Below are 17,101 nucleotides of genomic sequence, written 5' to 3'. Positions count from 1 at the left end.
CACTCCTTGCATTGCACCCCCTTGGAAGGATGGGCCTGGTTCTGCACCACATCTGCTGTGGAGAGCCCCAGTGACTGCACTGGTGGGCTCATCCCTGGGGAATCTGCTGTTTTGGTTTTGTCCCCGACTATCCTGAGAGATGGGTGACAGCCTCTGGCAGCAGCTGGGTGCAGGCACTGCCAGCAGCACAGGGGAGGAGGAAGAGGAAGAAGAGGAAAAAGATGCTGAGGAATGCCCACACAGCAAGGGCTGCCCCAGGCACGATGCTCTTCAAGGTTTCTCAAGAGGCCTCAGCCACTCTTTCAAGGTTTGTGTTATATCTGTCACATTAGTGAAAACAGTGAAATCGTGGCTTGTGGAGGAGATGAAAGGCAGCCCCTTCCAATGCCTCCATAAAGGAAGGGCCCCATTAACACCTAGTGAATTATTGGCCATTAATCAGGCTCCGTGCAAAATAAAACCATCTACATTTATCATTATTGGATCCTTAATGAAGTGATAATGGGAATGCTGGGGAGCTGTGATATTAATGTCTTCTAAGAGGCAAGAGCAGAGCCAAGGGCGGCAGCCAAGATTTTTAATTTACTGCCAAAAGCTCGTGCTGTTAATAACGCTGTTACTTCTCCCGGCCGTTAACACTGTTTGGCTACAAGCTGCCGACTTAGGAGAGCACATCAACCCTCAACATACCCAGACTTTGTTGACCTGCTCCCCACCCAGCATCTGAGCACATTTTTCCTACCCAGTGTCCCCTGCCCATGTGTCCAGTGAGCTGCTGGCCATCTTCACCCAGCTGACTCCATCCTGAAGGCTGGCTGGTATGGACAGTTTTCTTTTCTAATAAAAAGGGAAGGGACTGTGAGCATCAAGCCCCAATAGCTCTTATATTGTCCTCACTTTTTCTGTGGCTTTTCTCCTTAGGCACAAGCACCCCAGAGCCAGGGTGGCACGGAGCTGGTCTCAGCACAGCCCACACACCGAGGTGCTTGGTGTGACTGCAGCCATGCTCTGGTTTCTTCACTTGTGCAGCTTTACTCCCATGAGGCCAATATCCCATCCAGGATAGCACGGACAAGCTGCAAAGCCCTGCTCAGCTGTGGTGACTCACTTGAGTTCCCACTGGGAAAGTCATTGCTCCTGCCAGGCCCTGCCAGCCCAGAGGCAAATAATTACCAGGCAAGTGATGCTCTTGTGTCTTAAGATTTGTGTTACCTCACAAATCCTACTAAACCTGGACCAGTGTGGCCCAAATGTGTGATGGCTCATGCATGGGGCCTTCTGTGAAGGGACTGCAAGTCAGAAGGAGCTGGCTTTGGGCTGGAGCAATAGCAGACAATTCCCTGCTGAGCACTGTCCAGAGGAATAAGATGATGCTTTGTCTGTGAGGGCTGTGCACACTCCAATGCTCCTTTTTTCCCTAGGCAGAGGTTGCACAAGGTCCACCAAAGCAACCCCTTGGAAATGGAGCTTTGACTTATCCAGGTAGAAGCATCAGAGAAGTATTTCTGTAGCCTGAGTGTTCTTGCTGAATCTCCCCCTGGCCTGTTATCTCTTCATTAGGAAAGAAGGGGCAAGAACAAAATCCATATATGGATATATATATATATGGCAGCCAAGCAAAGGTAGATGCAAACAGCTCCATCCTTTCAACAAACCTTTTATGACACTTCTCTCCTCCCCAACACACACTCTTTAATTGTTATGAAAAGCCACCATTCAGGAAACAAGGATGCTGCTCGGGCTACCTGGGGTGGGCATTTCCCAGGAGAAGCCAGCCAGCACTAGCCCAAGGTCCACTGAAATTGACTGCGAGGCAGCACAAGCAGCAGCTCCAAGCCCAGGGTGGTGTTCAGCGATGTGGCAGAGCTCTGGGCAGGGGGTTCTGGTGGCCCTGTGGCAGTGTGCCCAGGCTGGCACACTGGACTGCTGCTGAAGTGACCCTTCTGCCAGGCAGCCCAGCCCGAAACCGGAGTCACTGTGCATTGTGCCGGAGCAGAATGGTGCAGGGAGCGTTCCCCACGCTGTGGAGCCAGCTTTACCCAGTTATCCTGGCTGCAGCCCGTACGTTTGGCTGTATCGCTGCCCGTGCGACTGCCCCCGTGGAGCTGCCCTGCTGGGCTTGGAGCAGGCGACCTGCCAGCGACCTCCGGAGAAAAACACACGGCACAAAGCAGCTTCTCCTGCACAACCACCGCCTGACATTAAGGGGGCACAGCGAGCTCTGTAACGCTTGGCAGATTTTCCCCAGCAGATCTCGGAGCTGTTTGCCAGTGTGAGCAAGTTCAGGCATGTTACAGAAGACCTTCAGACTCCGAGGACAAATGAGATGCGTGAATGAGTTTAAACCACCGGGCAAGACTGGGGTTTTGAAATTCCCAGGGTTGTGCCTTATTCTGAGCTTGGGCTGTAGCCCAGGCAGTCCAGCTGCTAGCCTGGCGTCGACACCAGGCCCCGTGATAGTCCTGCTGATATCCCTACTTGTTAGATACTGGCTTCAAAACCAAAATAGGAGGTTTTGCATCCTCCTCAAAACCCCACCCTCTGATCCACCTTGAAGTGGGATGCAGAACGACTGACTGTTCAGTGAGACACCACAGGGTGTTGGCACAACGGTGTATTTATGTCACGAGATGAGATCAGCCACTCGGAGTAGGTCGGTCTGTCTGGAAAGAGTCTGAGTCAAGCGTGTCCTATTACATTAGAGCTGGATTTTCAAAGGAGCTCAGCTCCCACTTAGGCTCTGTAACAAACAGACAGATATTCAAAAGGAGTTGGACGTGCTGGGTCACACTGGCTGCTGAGCTGAAGTCCTTTGAATATCCAGCCAAACCGTCAGTGTGCCTGTTGCTGCAGGCAAAGCCCTCCTGAAATCCAACCCCACTGTGAGCTCCATGTCCTGGGAAACCAAGCTCATCTCTGCTCTCCCACATATCACACTGCAGTAGGTGACAAAAACGCGATAACCACCGTGTCCCTGTGCATGTGCATGTGGGGGGAGCAGCTCCCTGTCAGAGCACAGATCTGGCAGATTTGCCCTTTGATCAGCTCAGCAGCATGGGTCAGGAGAGCTGATCATGAAGGTTTCCTTGCCTTTTGTTCTGTGGAATTAGCAGAGTTAATCAGAATGACAGCGACTTCTGCCTCAGTGCAGAGGAAAGGTCAGTGGCTCAGGCTGGATGCACGACAGTTTTCTAGACAGTTGGAAAACAACACCATGAAAGCTCATAGCATACACGCTGCTGGCACAGAGGATCTCCCAACAGGGACCAGCAGGAAAGATGTTACTGTGGAGGGAAGGAGGCTGGAGGAAGACTCCACACAGCCGGCTTGTGGAGCCGGCACTTCATTCATCCCCATCCTTACACTGCGCATTGAAGGTATGTCATCCTCTTTGTCACTGTGCACTGCTTGTGTCACCCAGCCAGTATCAAGAACTCTCTGCCAGTGTGCTTCTTAGCCACACTCCTGGGTGTGCCTCCTGCTGGGCTTGGGGTCTCTGTCATCTCAGTACTCTGGTGTGGGAAGAGCTGTAGGGCACTGTGTTGGCATGTGGAGCGGATGCTGGGTGTCCCCTTCTCACCACATCCCCCCAACACCTCCATGCTTCAGGTGAGCAGGCCTTACTGCTTGTACATCCTTCAGTCACTGTAATTTGCTCCAGTGAACCCCTAAAACCCCACTGCTGAGCTGCTCTTTAGCTGGGGGCACTGGAAGTGCAACAGTGCAGCAAGGGCTTTCCATGGTCGCCCTGCCATGGCCTCAACTTCCCCATATCTTTTAAATTAACTATAGTTGAAGCAGTCACAGGTCTTAAATCCAGTTTCCTTGTCTGTAATGTGACCTCTTACCTTCCTCTGATGGCCCCAATTACAAGTGCTTGTTTTTGCTGTGGACATCCACTCATGTGTCTAATTAGTGGATTCCTTCTGTCAAAGACACTAGCAGCCTCGACAGTGAGCCCTAATTTAAGTAGTTTGCATTTGTCCACAGCATTGGTGCTTTCATTTACTCCTGCTCCTAATTAAGTGCATCTGGATATCTGCAGAGGGTACTCTCATGATCTCTCCATGGCTCTAATTAAAATGGCCTGGATGTCCATGACATTGGTGCCTGTCAAGCCTGTCACCAGGAGGTGACGCCCACCTTGGAACTGGCTGAAGAATGTGTAGGAGTCATTGTTCCTGAGAAAGACCTCCACATCCAGGCCCTCCTGCACTGCCTCAGCCACCAGCCCTGGGCTGCAGAAGGCTCCTGCTGCCTCCGTTGGCCCATCCTGCCCATCTGTTCCCCCACTGAGGAATAGGATCTCACACCTCCCTTGGGGGCTGCTGGCTCCTGTGGCCTGAGCCTTGTGCAGCCCCAGCCCCACACGCAGGGCCAGCTCCTGGTTTCTCCCTCCCTTACCGGTTCCCTGGAGCTGGACTGTGGTTTCTCCACCGGCCAGGATGCAGACTGGTCTGTCGGGCCCTAATCCTCGCAGCGCCTCTAGAAACTCGTCCAGGTCCAAACCTGGGATCTGTAGCTCTGCTGCCAGCTGCAGGAGATTCCCCCTCAGCTCGTCACTCAGGGCACCTTCTCTGAGGCTGGCAAAGCCCAGGCAGACCAGCTGGATCAGCTGGCAGTACAGTGTGGCAACACGACCGACTTCCCCATGGACTGCTGTGCTCAGGACCAGAGCTGCATAGCCCAGGCCCTCAGCCTGGCGCCTGGCCTCTTCCAAAGCCAGGGTGTTGGACCCAAGGATGATGTTGGAAACATGGGAGTAGCTTTGCGGAGCAGTGGGCTTGGTGGGAGAGCTGGAGAGGACCATTTCCACTGACTTGGGCAGGTTGTGCAGCAGGTTGTATTTGGTGAGTATCTGAAGGCAGTCTTGGATGCTGTGGGAGCTGGCAGCTGTGGGACCACTCGCTATGATGTCCAGGGGGTCACCTATCACGTCAGACAGGATGAGACTCACCACCTGTGGAAAGAAATGCCCACAAATTACTGCAGGAGACAAAGACAGGTGACCACAAAAGAGCCCTGGCATAAGCACTGCTCCGAGTGCCATCCCCACATCAAAGCAGATGGAAACAGGGTAGGTCTTCACCTATTTTTTATTTTTTTTATGGACCTGTGAGTGTTACCTTGCCCTTCTCAAACCCACAGATTTACAGTCCCCTTTGAAGCTGGACTGTCATGTTGGAAGATGTAACTTGTGACACTGCACTTGGCAGGACCAGCCTAGTATGGGTTGAGCAATGGCACATGCTGAGAACAGCCCCCAGGGGAGCCAAGGGTCTGAGCCATCCTTGAAAGTGTGGTGCTGAAGCAGCAGTACTTGAAAGTGCCTGCTGGGTGTGGGCTGGGGTCTGCAGAGTGGCATGATGGGATGGCTAATGTTTCCCAAGTCTGAATTCCCACTCTTCCATATCCCTGAGATTTTCAGTCCTCAGTGAAATCTCAGCCAGAGAGCCCCAAAACAGTGTGCAAAGTTGTTCACTGAGTATGCAAAAAACCCTTGCAAGTTGATTAAAGCTCTATTTTGAGGGTAGATGGGTGATCTCTGGGCAAACAGGGCCTTTCCCTTGGTTACCTGTGCAGGATGTGCCAGCTGGGCCAGCCCTCCACCTTTCAGCACAGACAGAGTCTTCCGGACAATGTTCAGCTCCTGTATGGCAGCTCCTCGGGAAGCCAACATCTTTGTGAGTTTCTCCTTCTCCTCAAGGAGGATGGGAGGGATGGGAGCAGGCAGTAGGGCTGATCCACCCCCTAGGATGCAGAAGAGATGGCAAGGACATCAGAATAGCAGGAAAAGGAGGACAAAGGAGAGCAAGGCTTTAGTCTTTTCCCTCACCAGTGTCTGGAGGGAAGGCAGAGGTGACTGGGGACGTAAGCTAACATCTCTGGAGAATTCAGTCATCTTCAACAATGGGTTTTAATCACTGCTGTCCTGCACTCTCTGCAGTCAGCTACACTTCACCCAGGCAGTGTGAGCCTGGCTGGATGGGGGCCCCACAAGCCTGCAGTGTGGTGGGGATGACAAAAAAGGGACAGCAACTACCCTCACCTCTGCACTGGGCCACAAGTGGGTCCTCACACTGATGTTCGAGGGTTACCTGGATGGGTGATCAGGGAGCATGGCCTCCACGGCTCACACAGCAGTCAGTGCTGTGCACATGGGGACACTGCCTGCTTTGGTGGCCCAATTTATTCAGGATAGTGTGTAAAAACACTGTCTGGGGATGCAGTAAGATTGGAAACTGCTGAACCTGCACTCATCTAGGCCTGGGAGGAAAGAAAAGGGGCTCAGTAATGCAAAGGACAAAGTACACCCTGAGTCCAAGGTGATAGCTTCACTGATGGGAATTCTGTCTGATACAAGCAGGCACTGGAAATGTGGAAAAGAAAGCAAGGTTCTAATGGAAAAGTGGAATGGATGGAAAATAGAGGAGAAAAGAGCAAGGTCTGTGCAGGGAGTGAACATGCACAGAAGTACAGCCAAATGCTACTGTCAAAATGCAAAGCTTGCTCAGAGGTTTGAGACAAATCAGCATCAATAAAACATGATGAGCAAGAAAAACAAATGCAAATGCCTGTGTTTCAGTCAATAGCCAGGGATCTAGCTGAGAGGCAGGAGCAGTTGGGGACCGGCTGCTGTGTGGGAGTGCACATGCATAAGGAGTCACAGCCACGGGGAGATCCTGTACGGGCTCCCTGAAGGGCTGAGGAGTCTCTTGGAGATCCCTGTAGCCAAAAGACAGGAGGAAGCCCAGGGGAATCCCCAGAAAGAACAGCTAGCTTCCAATCACTTGGGTGTTTGCCTAATGGCACTGCTCTCTCCGTACTGGATCAGGCTTCAGCATCCACAGAGGAATAAACACTGAGCAGAGGAGACCAAGGCCTTTCTGCAGAGCTGCTCCAAGCCCCTGCATGCTTTTGCCATGACACCTACTGAACTCAGGATGAGGTGATGTCATTGCATCCCTCTGATACATCTTCTTACACAGCCCTGGAGCTGGGGACAGCCTGGGAGTCACCAGCCAGGCCTGGGGGTGTGCAGAGCTGCCCCTGCAAGGCCTGCAGTTTACTCTGTGGGACCTGGAGGCCTCATTTCCACTCTCTGGGAAGGAGCCAAGCCCTGGGAAAGGTTAGTCCCAAATCTCAGCTTTCAGACTCACACTCCCGCACAAATGCAGAGTATGCAAGTCTACCAAGTGCTTGCTTCTCCATGGCTGCATCCCCAAATGCAAGGAGGGGGCAGGAAGAACGTGTCTCCTTGCCAAGAGGTGAGAACAGCCAGGCTGTGCCCAGAGGTGCCACTTCACTGTGGTGGCACAACTGCAGGACGCCGCCTGTGCATCTCAGCCTCCTTCCAGTGCTGGGAGGCAGTGTGTCCGCTGCAGCAGCAGGAAGCCCTGTGCTCTCCCTTGCCACAACCCTGGAGAAAGGAGAGAAAAATCAAGAGATGCAAGTGTCCATGCTGAAGGGGCTGGCACAGCACAGCACTGCCTTGCTGCATAGCCAGGGGTGGGCAGGCAGCTGGGGACCCCTCAGCAGATCCCATTCCCTGGGATTCCCACACTACCTGAGATGAGCACAAGGAGCAGGTCATCTGCAGTCAGACCCTGAGCCAGCTCCTGGATGGCAACTGCTCCCTTCAGAGCCTCTGCATCTGGGAGGTTGTTCTTGGCACCTTCAATGACCTGGATTTTGCTGTGTGGCTTCAGCAGCATCTCCCTGGTGAGGTAAGAGAGGTAATTACACGACAGACCTGTGCACCCACACAGGCAGACAGGTTGTCACCTGCAGGTGCCTGGTGTACCAGTGGCATACAGGGAGTGCCCAGGACAGGCAGATGGTCTGTGCTGAGTGTCTCTTCCCCATATCCAGCACAAGAGGTGGGCTGTGTCACTGGGATGTGATGGTGGTTGAAGATGAGAGCGGTGGGGTGGATGGGGTGGGCAACAGAGCAAGGGCAGCTCAAAAGGACTTAAGGTGTTCACAGCAACATCCCACAGAGGACAAATCTAGCAGCCTACACCCCTCCTTCCTGCTCCCCAAAATTGTCCATAAACAATCCTTACTGCATTCCTGCTCGCTGCAGGCTCTCCTGGATCCCTAGTGGCACATTGATAATCCCCTGAGTGAGGTGCTCTCCCAGGATCTCTTCTGCTGCTGCGGCCATCCCCAGCACAGCTTTTCCGAAACCCACCAGGTACAGGTTCTTCTTCACTGGAAAGGCCTGGCCCTTCACCAGCAGCTGAGGACACCCATCTCCCTGGAGCTTCAGAGCCCTCTTCAGCATGGGAGCTGGGCGGACGGTGCCCACAGCACCACGGAACAGGGACAGTGCGTGCTCGCGGAGAGACATTGTGCACGGGCTGGCAGGACTGAGCCACTCTGTGTTGTGGGTGGGCTTGTGCACTCTGTCAGCACTGGCAAGGCCTCAAGGGCTGATGAGACAGCCAGCAGCCTCCAACCTGCAAGAGAAAGCAAACATTTTTGCTAGTAGAAGAGACAGGGCTGTCACAGAAAGAACAGAGAGGTCAAAACATGAACCTAGTGGAACTCTAGCTCCTGTTTCCCCTAGATTAAGGTGCCATACGAGCAGCACTTTCTAACTTTTCCCCAGGCAGGAAGAAGGGAAGGACAGTGTCACATTCAAACTATCTGTCAGCTTGTGATTCCCCTGCAATCTCATCACCTCCTGCAGGGAAGGTGAGCTCTGCCAGCCAGCTTCTCCATCACTGTAGATTTGCCACTGGCAAGCCATCATTTCTATTTGCTTAGCGTTTGACACCTTTCCAAACTGTGGAAGCTGCTCTCTGTCCTGAAGAGAGCAGGGCATCTGGGTGGAACAGCTTTTCACTACATTAACTCCCTTCCTCATGCTAGCCAAATGTTGATCTCATCCTCTGGCTGTGCCCCATGTGTCCCTGCAGCATCAGACACAGACTGAGGAGAAACAACGGCCTTGCTGGTTGCCCCATCCCTTGCTGCTGGTGGCCACAGAGAGACCAATAGTGAAGATTCTTCACCAAACAGCAAATTAACACAAGGCTTCATTTACCTTTCTCTTTTAGTCCTCATTATCCATTAAAATCACATTTAGAGCCCAAATAAGACTTCATATCCAGGCAAAGTTGCCAGCCGTGTCTGTGAAAGCCTTTTTGAGCTGCTCTCCACTGAGCATTAGCATTATATGCAACAGATCTGTGCATGGACAGAGAGATCTCAGCTGCTCAAGGGCAGATACTTATCTTGACAGAAGAAAGGTGGCCCCTGCCAGCATACACACATCTATTCCCTCCCAGCATTTCTCCTTCCTTCTGTTAACTGGCAGCAAGTTCACTGCTGGTTTCTGAGGATCAAAGATCCTTGTGATCTGCATCTCTCCTGCTCATGGCATTTAAGGCAGGGTGCCAGGAGGCTGAAGCAGCCAGGGCAACACACTTGATCACAGACCCATTGAAATTACCTGAGAGAGTTAATCCTCTCTCTAGTAAGCGGATGTGTTTTGTGCAAGGGATTCTTTTAGGAGAGCTCAGGAGTCCAGAGGTCTCTTTGTCCTGACACTCCCACACCATTGCAAGGTGTTAATCATTAAGCTGGACAAGCTTCTCAACAGCTCCTCTGGGTCTAAATCTCCCTTCTTTTGCTGCAGGGACCCAAAGGATCTACACAAAAATCCTCTACACAGCTTCTCAGGCATTGAAACTTGGGCACACTCTGAAATCTTGGTACAAGGGACTTGTAGGTAAGGCTTTACAGAGAATCAAAGGTTTGTGAGAGAAAGAACCCCAAGAATCACTGAAGTGGGAAAATGCCCTTAAGAACAAGGCTAACAGTAAATGATTCATTGTTTAGGAGAACAGATTTTAAAGCCAAAAGCCAAGGCAGATTAACTACCTATGTGTACTCCCTTTAGGTGATGGTCAGAAGGACTGGCTTTTCAACCACGAGGAGACAGGAGAAAAAAAGACAGGGTGCCCTGACCACTTTGTTACCAGACTCTTAAACTTCATGGCAGCTGATGCTGCTGGCAGTTTAAACCACTGACCCCACTTCAATGAGGGCCAGAGTAACTGCGCTGACCGAAGTGAAGTCAGCTGTGCACCACTCAGGAACTGAGATAAGCATCTCTGCTCCCAGCAGCTCTCTGATTCACCTGGTGGCACAGAGCAATTCAGAAGAAGGTGCTACAAAGCAGAGGTGCAGCACACCCCGGGTCACCTCGTCTGAGCTGCAATACAGGATTTGCAGGAATGGCTGGAGAAAAAAAGCTTAAAAGGCGACAGGGGAGTTTAAGAAAATAAAGCCCCAAAGTTTTTAACAGGCTTTGTCTCTGCCTTGATGTTTCTGTGCATGGCTGACCCTGAAGCCCGGGGAAATTGAGCACAACCAGACCTGCAACCGTGGTTCCTTTCACACGTGCCCTCCTGGCAGCCCCGTTCAGCTCCAGCTCCAGACACGACACAGCAGGCGTGAGTTCTTTAAAAGCAACCCTCTCCTACTGGAGGTGGAAAAACTAAATGCCAGCTTAATTCATCTGGCACTTGTGTACATATTGCTAATGCTTACTCTGGAAAGCATTTCAGTACAATAGCAGGCATGTAATCTGTTTTCTGCACTCTGAACTCAGATTATATTTTAACCATCGAGGCCTGATCCAGAGTCTGTGGAAGTCAGCAAGCGCCTTCCTATTGTGTCCCAGGATTTTGGGGTCCACTGCCTGACACTGATCTCAGAGCACAGGTGTAAAGGCAGAGTAAATGCAGTGTAAAACCCCCTTGAAGACAGAGGTTATCCAACTTGATACCAATGCAAGAGAGAGCTGAATTTGGCACAGATCCATTTGCTTTGGATGTCTCAGTGTGTGACTCTGCTCCTTGTCAGCTCTGATTAGACACACAGGCTCACTGGAGGATCCCCTTGGAATGGGGGTGCTGCTAATGATACCACAAATCTGTTTTTATGTAATTTATTTATACAGTCTTAGGCACTGGGTACTAAATGTCATCAGGGAACAGCTATAAATCAGTGCTATGAAATCCACTGTAGACATTAACAAAAAATAAAACTCCTACTCATTTTACTAAGGCTTTAAAAACAAGATCAAGAGAACTGAATATCACCCCAAAACACAGGCAGTTGTGGAAAGAAAAATAACCCAAATGCCAGCTCTCAGGCTCCCTCCCCAGATGGTGGGTTTAGAAGTGGTGTAATTGCCTGTTAACCACTACATATTGCACGAGGGGAAATTACACCCTCACATCCCTGCGTTTTCCTCTTCCCACTGCTGGCTGTGAGGAATCTGGGCTGGGAGAAGGGGCTGATGATGTGACTCATATTACTTCATGCACTAATCTTAGTCTCCCAGTTTCTCAGGAAAATCATTTAGGGATGAATGAACCCTCTTCTATATGGGTATAAGGTGACAAGCTACAGGCAGGAGTGAGGTTCAGGTGTCACCTTTCCCTTTGTCCCTGGTTGGGATAATTTGGAGTTGTGATATAGACAGTCTTTTGAAAAGTTTCCTGTAAAATCACACTAAGTTTAGGATGAAAATGATGCTAAGAATTGCCTGTTCCAAAGAGAGCTGGAGGATTGTAAAGGGTTTAGATTAATCCCCTTTAAATGAAAACTTCCTCAGCTTTCATTCATGAATAATCTACACACTTATAATAATCTACACACATCATTATAAGCCCTTTCTTCAGAGGGCTCCTCCTAAGCCTGTAGAAATTTCCACTGTTAGCTCTCACACCAAAAAGCAGCAAAACCCCAGCTTCTAATTTTCACCTTCTCTGGGAAAGAGGGAGGGGAAGGAGCTGGGCTGTGATAAAATACAGGCAAAACGCTCGTTTGCATTACCTTTCATTAACTTTTTAATTAAAGCAATTCTGCAGGCAAGGAGCCAAAGTCAGAAGGAGACAGAAACAATCTAGCAGTAGGGGCAGAAATGGTAAAGCTGCCAAGTAAATTGGATGGTGGCAAGAGACCAAAAGCATGGACATAGCAAGGCAGAGTCTGAGCCATAAACTTGGAGGCACACCGGGGAAGAAAACAGTGAACAAATGAGCTGGCCATGCCCATGCAGTGAGAAAAATGAGCCAGCACCTCACTCCATGGCAGGTACTTGAAAGCTAGAAAAATACTTCTTTCTAGGGGCCAGTCTGCCATCACTGGGCAGAGCTGAACTGTTCCAGGTGCTGTGGTTGGAGGTTTGTTCCGGGATTTGCATCTTGGCCTTGTGGTTTTTTTGAAGTCAGGGCAATTGAGCTTGTTGCAGGCCAAGCCAACCACACACACATCCTGAGTGTTTCAGGTGCTGGGAGATCAGAAGATGCTGTGCCAGGATATCTGATTTAACTGAGAACTTCAGGGATCTAAGTTTTATCTTCAATGCCATCAAGATGCCTCTGAATTTCCTCCAGGATTGGTGGCTGGCCCACCTTGTACAGGGTCAACTTCAAAATCCCTGAGGGGCTAAGAAAATATTTGACATAGCACTGGATCAAACCCCAGTTGTTTGAGGACAATTTTGAGCTCAAGCTCTAAGAGACAGATTACAGTAGTAAACTCCCAGACACAGCAAGTTTTAGCAGTGTCTCTTGCTCCTCGTTTTTCTTGCTGCACGACTTTTTTCTGGCCTCTCGGCATGTAAATTACTGACAGACTCACCAAGGCTCCCCGCTTCCATTTCTCCTGCATCACCAGGGGAATTTACCTATGAAGTACAAGAGTGGAGATTTTACTGCCTTAAACTCCCCCGTTCCCACTTACTGACACATCTCCTCTATCATTTGATATATCAACTTTAATTTGCCTGGCGAGCCCTGCTCAAACCCAAGCTTGCTGCTCCACATGGTCCCAAAAGCATTACAAGAAAATTTTCCAGGAGATGCACTGAACCCAGGAGGGAAACAACACAGTGAAGGCTTGTTCCAAGTGACTATTCTGGGAGGATTAGATGGGGGATTTTTCAAGACTAATCTCTTTAAATGAAAATTTCAGAATTTGATTAATTTTTTAATCTGCACATGGATTTGCATAAAATTACTGCACTGCCTCATTCATATTTGGCAAAAGAGAAAATGTCTGCAGCAAGGATGGGCAGCTATGAAGGGTCTGGTGCACAAGTGGGTGTGCAGGGACAGCGTGAGGGGTCCTTCACCCCCTCTTACTGCAGTGCTCCTGCATCCAGAAGTGGGGAAAAGGATGAGAGTTGTCAGCACCAGTATGATGAGACCAGAGGGTCTGCCAGGCAGGCAAGGGAGAAAATAGGATGGAGCCTGGATACCTTTAAGAATATGCTGAGCTCTGAGAAACCCAGGAGCCCTAGTTTCCACTACATGGCTTTCTATATGTTGCTTGGAATATAAATATGTTGCTCTCGTGACTGATTTGCTCACCAGGAAAGTGTCAACAGGGTCTCTTTGCCTTTGATGGGGAATGTGGCTTAAGGCCAAACACAGGGAAGATAAGTGTTCTATTCAGCATTTTATATATATAGATCAGTATCATTAGCAAAAAAAAAATTAACTGGATTTGACATATGCATCTTACTAGTTTTTCTAGGTCACACTCCCATCACTCCTTATATACCTTTTGGAAATGATTTTCCCATGCTCTGGGGATTGCAAGGAAGAAAAACTTTTCACTAAAAATTCTTCTGTAGCTCAACACAGAACACTACTACCCTGAAGCCAAGCCCATGCCAAGTCTACTTCCTTTCATGCTGTAATTTCTCAAACTCCCTATTCTGAGTCAACTTGCCATCAAAGATGAGAGTCATTTAAAATACAGAGAAGGATCACAGTATTCTAGAGAAGATGAAAAGCTGCGAGCCTTGAGGACTGGAATAGTAGAAAGGGGTTGAAATTCAGTGCTGCGAAATACAAGGTCATGGTCTTTGGGATTAATAGCAGAAAATTATGAGCTCCTCAGCTGGAAATAACATAAGAGGAGAAAGAGCCAGGAATCTTAATCAGTCACAGGATGACAATTACAGCTGCCCTCTGGGCTGAGACAAGAGGCTGTGGGGAACGTGGAAAGCAGCAGATGTGAACTGCCTGGACTTTGCTGAGGTTTTTGACATCATTTCTGTGAGCATGCTGGAGGGTGGGCTGGGCAATCACAGCCAGCCCCGCTGGAAACCAGCCTGACCACTGGGCTCAGAGGGCAGAAAGCAGTGGCTCGGGGTCCAACTGACATCTGGTAATCAACAGGGACTCTGCTGGGGTTCGAGTCACCCCATGCCTTCATTAGTGACCCGGAGAGTAGCACAGAGCGCTTAATTTGGGGGAACTGCTGATGGAGGCACCTTCCAGAGGAAGCATGATAAACTCAAGGTTAGAGCCCACAGAAACCTCAGGGCACACAGCAGGGAGAAGTGTGAATTTTTGCTGCTGAGCAAGCACAAGTCCCTGTGTTGTGCAGGTTCCAGTGGTATCTAATACAGAAATGCATAGGTAGAATAACTGCATTTGATCGATATTACTCAAGCAGCAATTAAACGTTTTTTCCATTAACTAATTTTGCAGAGGCATTATCCATAATTCCTACTTAATATGACATTTCTCTAGGAGATCCAATTATCCTGCCAGCTAAATTCCAGCTTGGTATAAACTGACAAACTAAGTTCCAACGATTAGGAAGAAAGGCAGAAGAATAAAAAGGAAGTGACAAAATATCAAATCAACAACCCACGGTGTTATACAACTCTAAAACTTAGCTAAGTATTGTAGGTGTTTTGAAGTAAATTGTCTTATGATGTTATTGGTGAGTCACCTCCAGGGCCCACAGGAGATAATCCAGGCTTTGATCCTGCAATTTAGAGTGTGCAGGAGGCACGACATTCCGAGCTTTTCTAAAACCTCTCATCACACAAAAATCACTTGTGGGTTTTGAACTGGCCTAACAAAGGGGCAGCTGACCCCGAGACCCTCAGGAGAAATGAGGGTGTGTTTTGGTATCCCTGGACTCCAGTGTGAAAGCCTTGACTTTGTGTCAAAGTAAAACAAGGTAAAGCATTCTGAGGAGCTAATCCCACTGCAGCGTGAAAGGATGAGTCGGGTGAGATCTTTAAACATGTAACAGGGAGCTCCAGCAAGCAAACAGCAAGGGCACTGAGACAAGAAATACTTAACTAAATCAGACATGCACACAAAATAATGCAGCCTGTTTGAAGGACGTGCAGAGCCTTAACAGCCCCTGGACTTGCTGAGGTTTGACCACAGGAGGGCAACAGGATCCAAAAGCAAAATCGAACTATTCTGGGCACTTTGAAAGGAAATGCAATTAACATTCAGGAAGGAATCTATGGCTTTTTTTTTTTTTTTCTTTTGATTGTGAGTTTCTGGGGGACTGAAGTGACAAGACCTACTGGTTTCTAAATTTAAAACAGCATAAAACTTTGTGTGGTGAGATTCTCACAGCTACTCTTATACTCCAAGAACAGCTTTTTAAGGTAAGAAATACACAGAAACATGCACACTGAGCCTGTCATCAGGATTCACGATAGAAAAAAGCAGTTCCCAAGGTGTGTGTACTGGAGCAGCATCCTCAAAAGCCATGGTGTGTTTCTCAAAGGCTTAAGTGTGTGCTGCCCACCTTTACCTGAGAGCTTATGTGGTGTAGGATGCTACAGCTGTGGTGTTGCTGTTGTTGCCAACAAGTTTTTAGAGGAATAAAAACGACTGGGAAATAAAAATGTGCAATAGCTGGACTGAAAGTAGGAGGGGAAGGATGAGAAAGTGATCACAGTGTATTTCAAAGGAGGGGGAGCTGACTGATGCTGGGCTGCACCGAGGCTGTTCCTGCTGGGCTCTGCCAAGATGCTGGCACAGCACATGCCCCCAATAAGTGATTCCACAGAAGCACAGCATCAACTGTGTTGGAAAAGATCCCTGAGACACCAAGTCCAAGCTACGACCCAACGCCACCGTGTGACCCAGACCAGGGCACTGAGTGCCACATCCAGCCTTTCCTTGAACACCTCCAGGGACAGACTCCACATCTCCCTGAGCAGCCCATTCCAATGTCTGATCACCCTTGCTGTGAAGAAATTCTTCCTGATATCCAACCTAAACCTCCTCTACCATAGCTTGAAGCTGCGTCCTCTCATTCTGTCAGTGGTTACCTGGGCAAGTCCCATCTGGCTACAACCTCCTTTCGGGGAGTCGTGGAGAGCATTAAGGTCACCCCTGAGCCTCCTTTTCTCCAGGGTAAACAGCCGCAGCTCTCTCAGCCCCTCCTCTCACGGCCTGTGCTCCAGACCCTTCCCCAGCTCTGCTGCCCTTCTTTGGACCTGCCCCACTACTTCAATACCCTTCCTGAACGGAGGGGCCCAGAACAGGCCACAGCACTCAAAGTGTGGCCTCACCAGTGCCCAGCACAGGGAGACAATCAGTGCCCTGGTCCTGCTGGCCACACTACTGCTGATAGAGGCCAGGTGCCACCGGCCCTCTGGACCACCCGGTTCATCCATGAACTCATGTTCAGCCGGCCACCGACCAGAGCATTTCTCTCTAGTTTCCCCTAGAATTTCCAAAAAACGCTTTAAATCGACATAATACGGGGAATATCCAGCGCGGGCTGAGGCCGTCCGGGGTTCCCGCGGCCCCTCCCGGCCCGGAGCAACGCCAGGGCACCGCCCCGCCCAGCCCCGGAAGTGACGCGTCCCCAGGCGCGAGGCCATTGCCCGCTCTACGGGATGACATCATGCCCTCAACCCGGCCCCCACTGCTCCATAGGCACGGACGGGCCGGTGAGTGGGTATTGAACTGCTAATGAGCCCGAGCCCCAGCCCCGCCGCAGCCGTCCGGCCCTACCCTGCGCCGCCCGTTCCCACCTCGGGCCCCGGGCGAGGCGGGGACGGTGACAGACGCTGACAATCACGGCGGGCTGGGAGCGCGCGGGCGTTTCTTCCATTCCTGCCACACTCAATATGGCCGCCGGATACCCCGCACTCCCCCGTCCCAGCAGCCTGTGCGCAAGCCCCCCCTTCACACCCCCCCGTTCCCAGGTCGCCCCGCGCGGCGCCGCCGGAGCCGCAAGATGGCGGACACAATGAGGGGGAGCCGCCTCTCCGCGGCCTGATCGCGCCGAGTCGCCG

The 17,101-nt window shown here is 50.4% G+C and overlaps 1 protein-coding gene across 2 annotated transcripts; it reads right to left on the bottom strand.

Annotated features, from left to right (window-relative positions):
• Window positions 1-622: 622 nt before the first annotated feature.
• On the bottom strand, window positions 623-16,933 carry GLYCTK (glycerate kinase). Of its 2 annotated transcripts, XM_005522151.3 has the most exons (6): window positions 16,838-16,933; window positions 8,067-8,462; window positions 7,568-7,719; window positions 5,576-5,751; window positions 4,405-4,960; window positions 623-2,740 (listed from the first exon to the last, which is right to left on the bottom strand). In XM_005522151.3, exons 2-6 carry the CDS (start codon window positions 8,351-8,353, stop codon window positions 2,694-2,696), a joined length of 1,218 nt encoding a protein of 405 aa, XP_005522208.3. In that variant the 5' UTR covers window positions 8,354-8,462; window positions 16,838-16,933; the 3' UTR covers window positions 623-2,693. The 2 variants fall into 2 exon arrangements, with proteins under 2 accessions (XP_005522208.3, XP_014107328.2); XM_014251853.2 differs by having other exon boundaries at window positions 623-4,960.
• Window positions 16,934-17,101: the final 168 nt, after the last annotated feature.

The sequence above is a fragment of the Pseudopodoces humilis genome, chromosome 13 (assembly GCF_049639895.1).
Source record: "Pseudopodoces humilis isolate 2021_Gansu_Grassland_sample_001 chromosome 13, ASM4963989v1, whole genome shotgun sequence".
Taxonomy (NCBI): Eukaryota; Metazoa; Chordata; class Aves; order Passeriformes; family Paridae; genus Pseudopodoces; species Pseudopodoces humilis.
The sequence above is the reverse complement of the archived record's forward strand: the minus strand, read 5'-3'. Positions and strand labels throughout refer to the sequence as shown.

Excerpts from the sequence above, each read along its gene's own strand:
- GLYCTK (XM_014251853.2), bottom strand. The coding sequence starts at position 8,353 with ATGTCTCTCCGCGAGCACGCACTGTCCCTGTTCCGTGGTGCTGTGGGC. Across the intron at positions 7,720-8,066 it reads CTGCAGCGAGCAGGAATGCA|GGAGATGCTGCTGAAGCCAC; the intron begins GTAAGGATTGTT and ends TTACCTCACCAG. Across the intron at positions 5,752-7,567 it reads GCTCCTTGTGCTCATCTCAG|GGGGTGGATCAGCCCTACTG; the intron begins GTAGTGTGGGAA and ends TCTGCATCCTAG.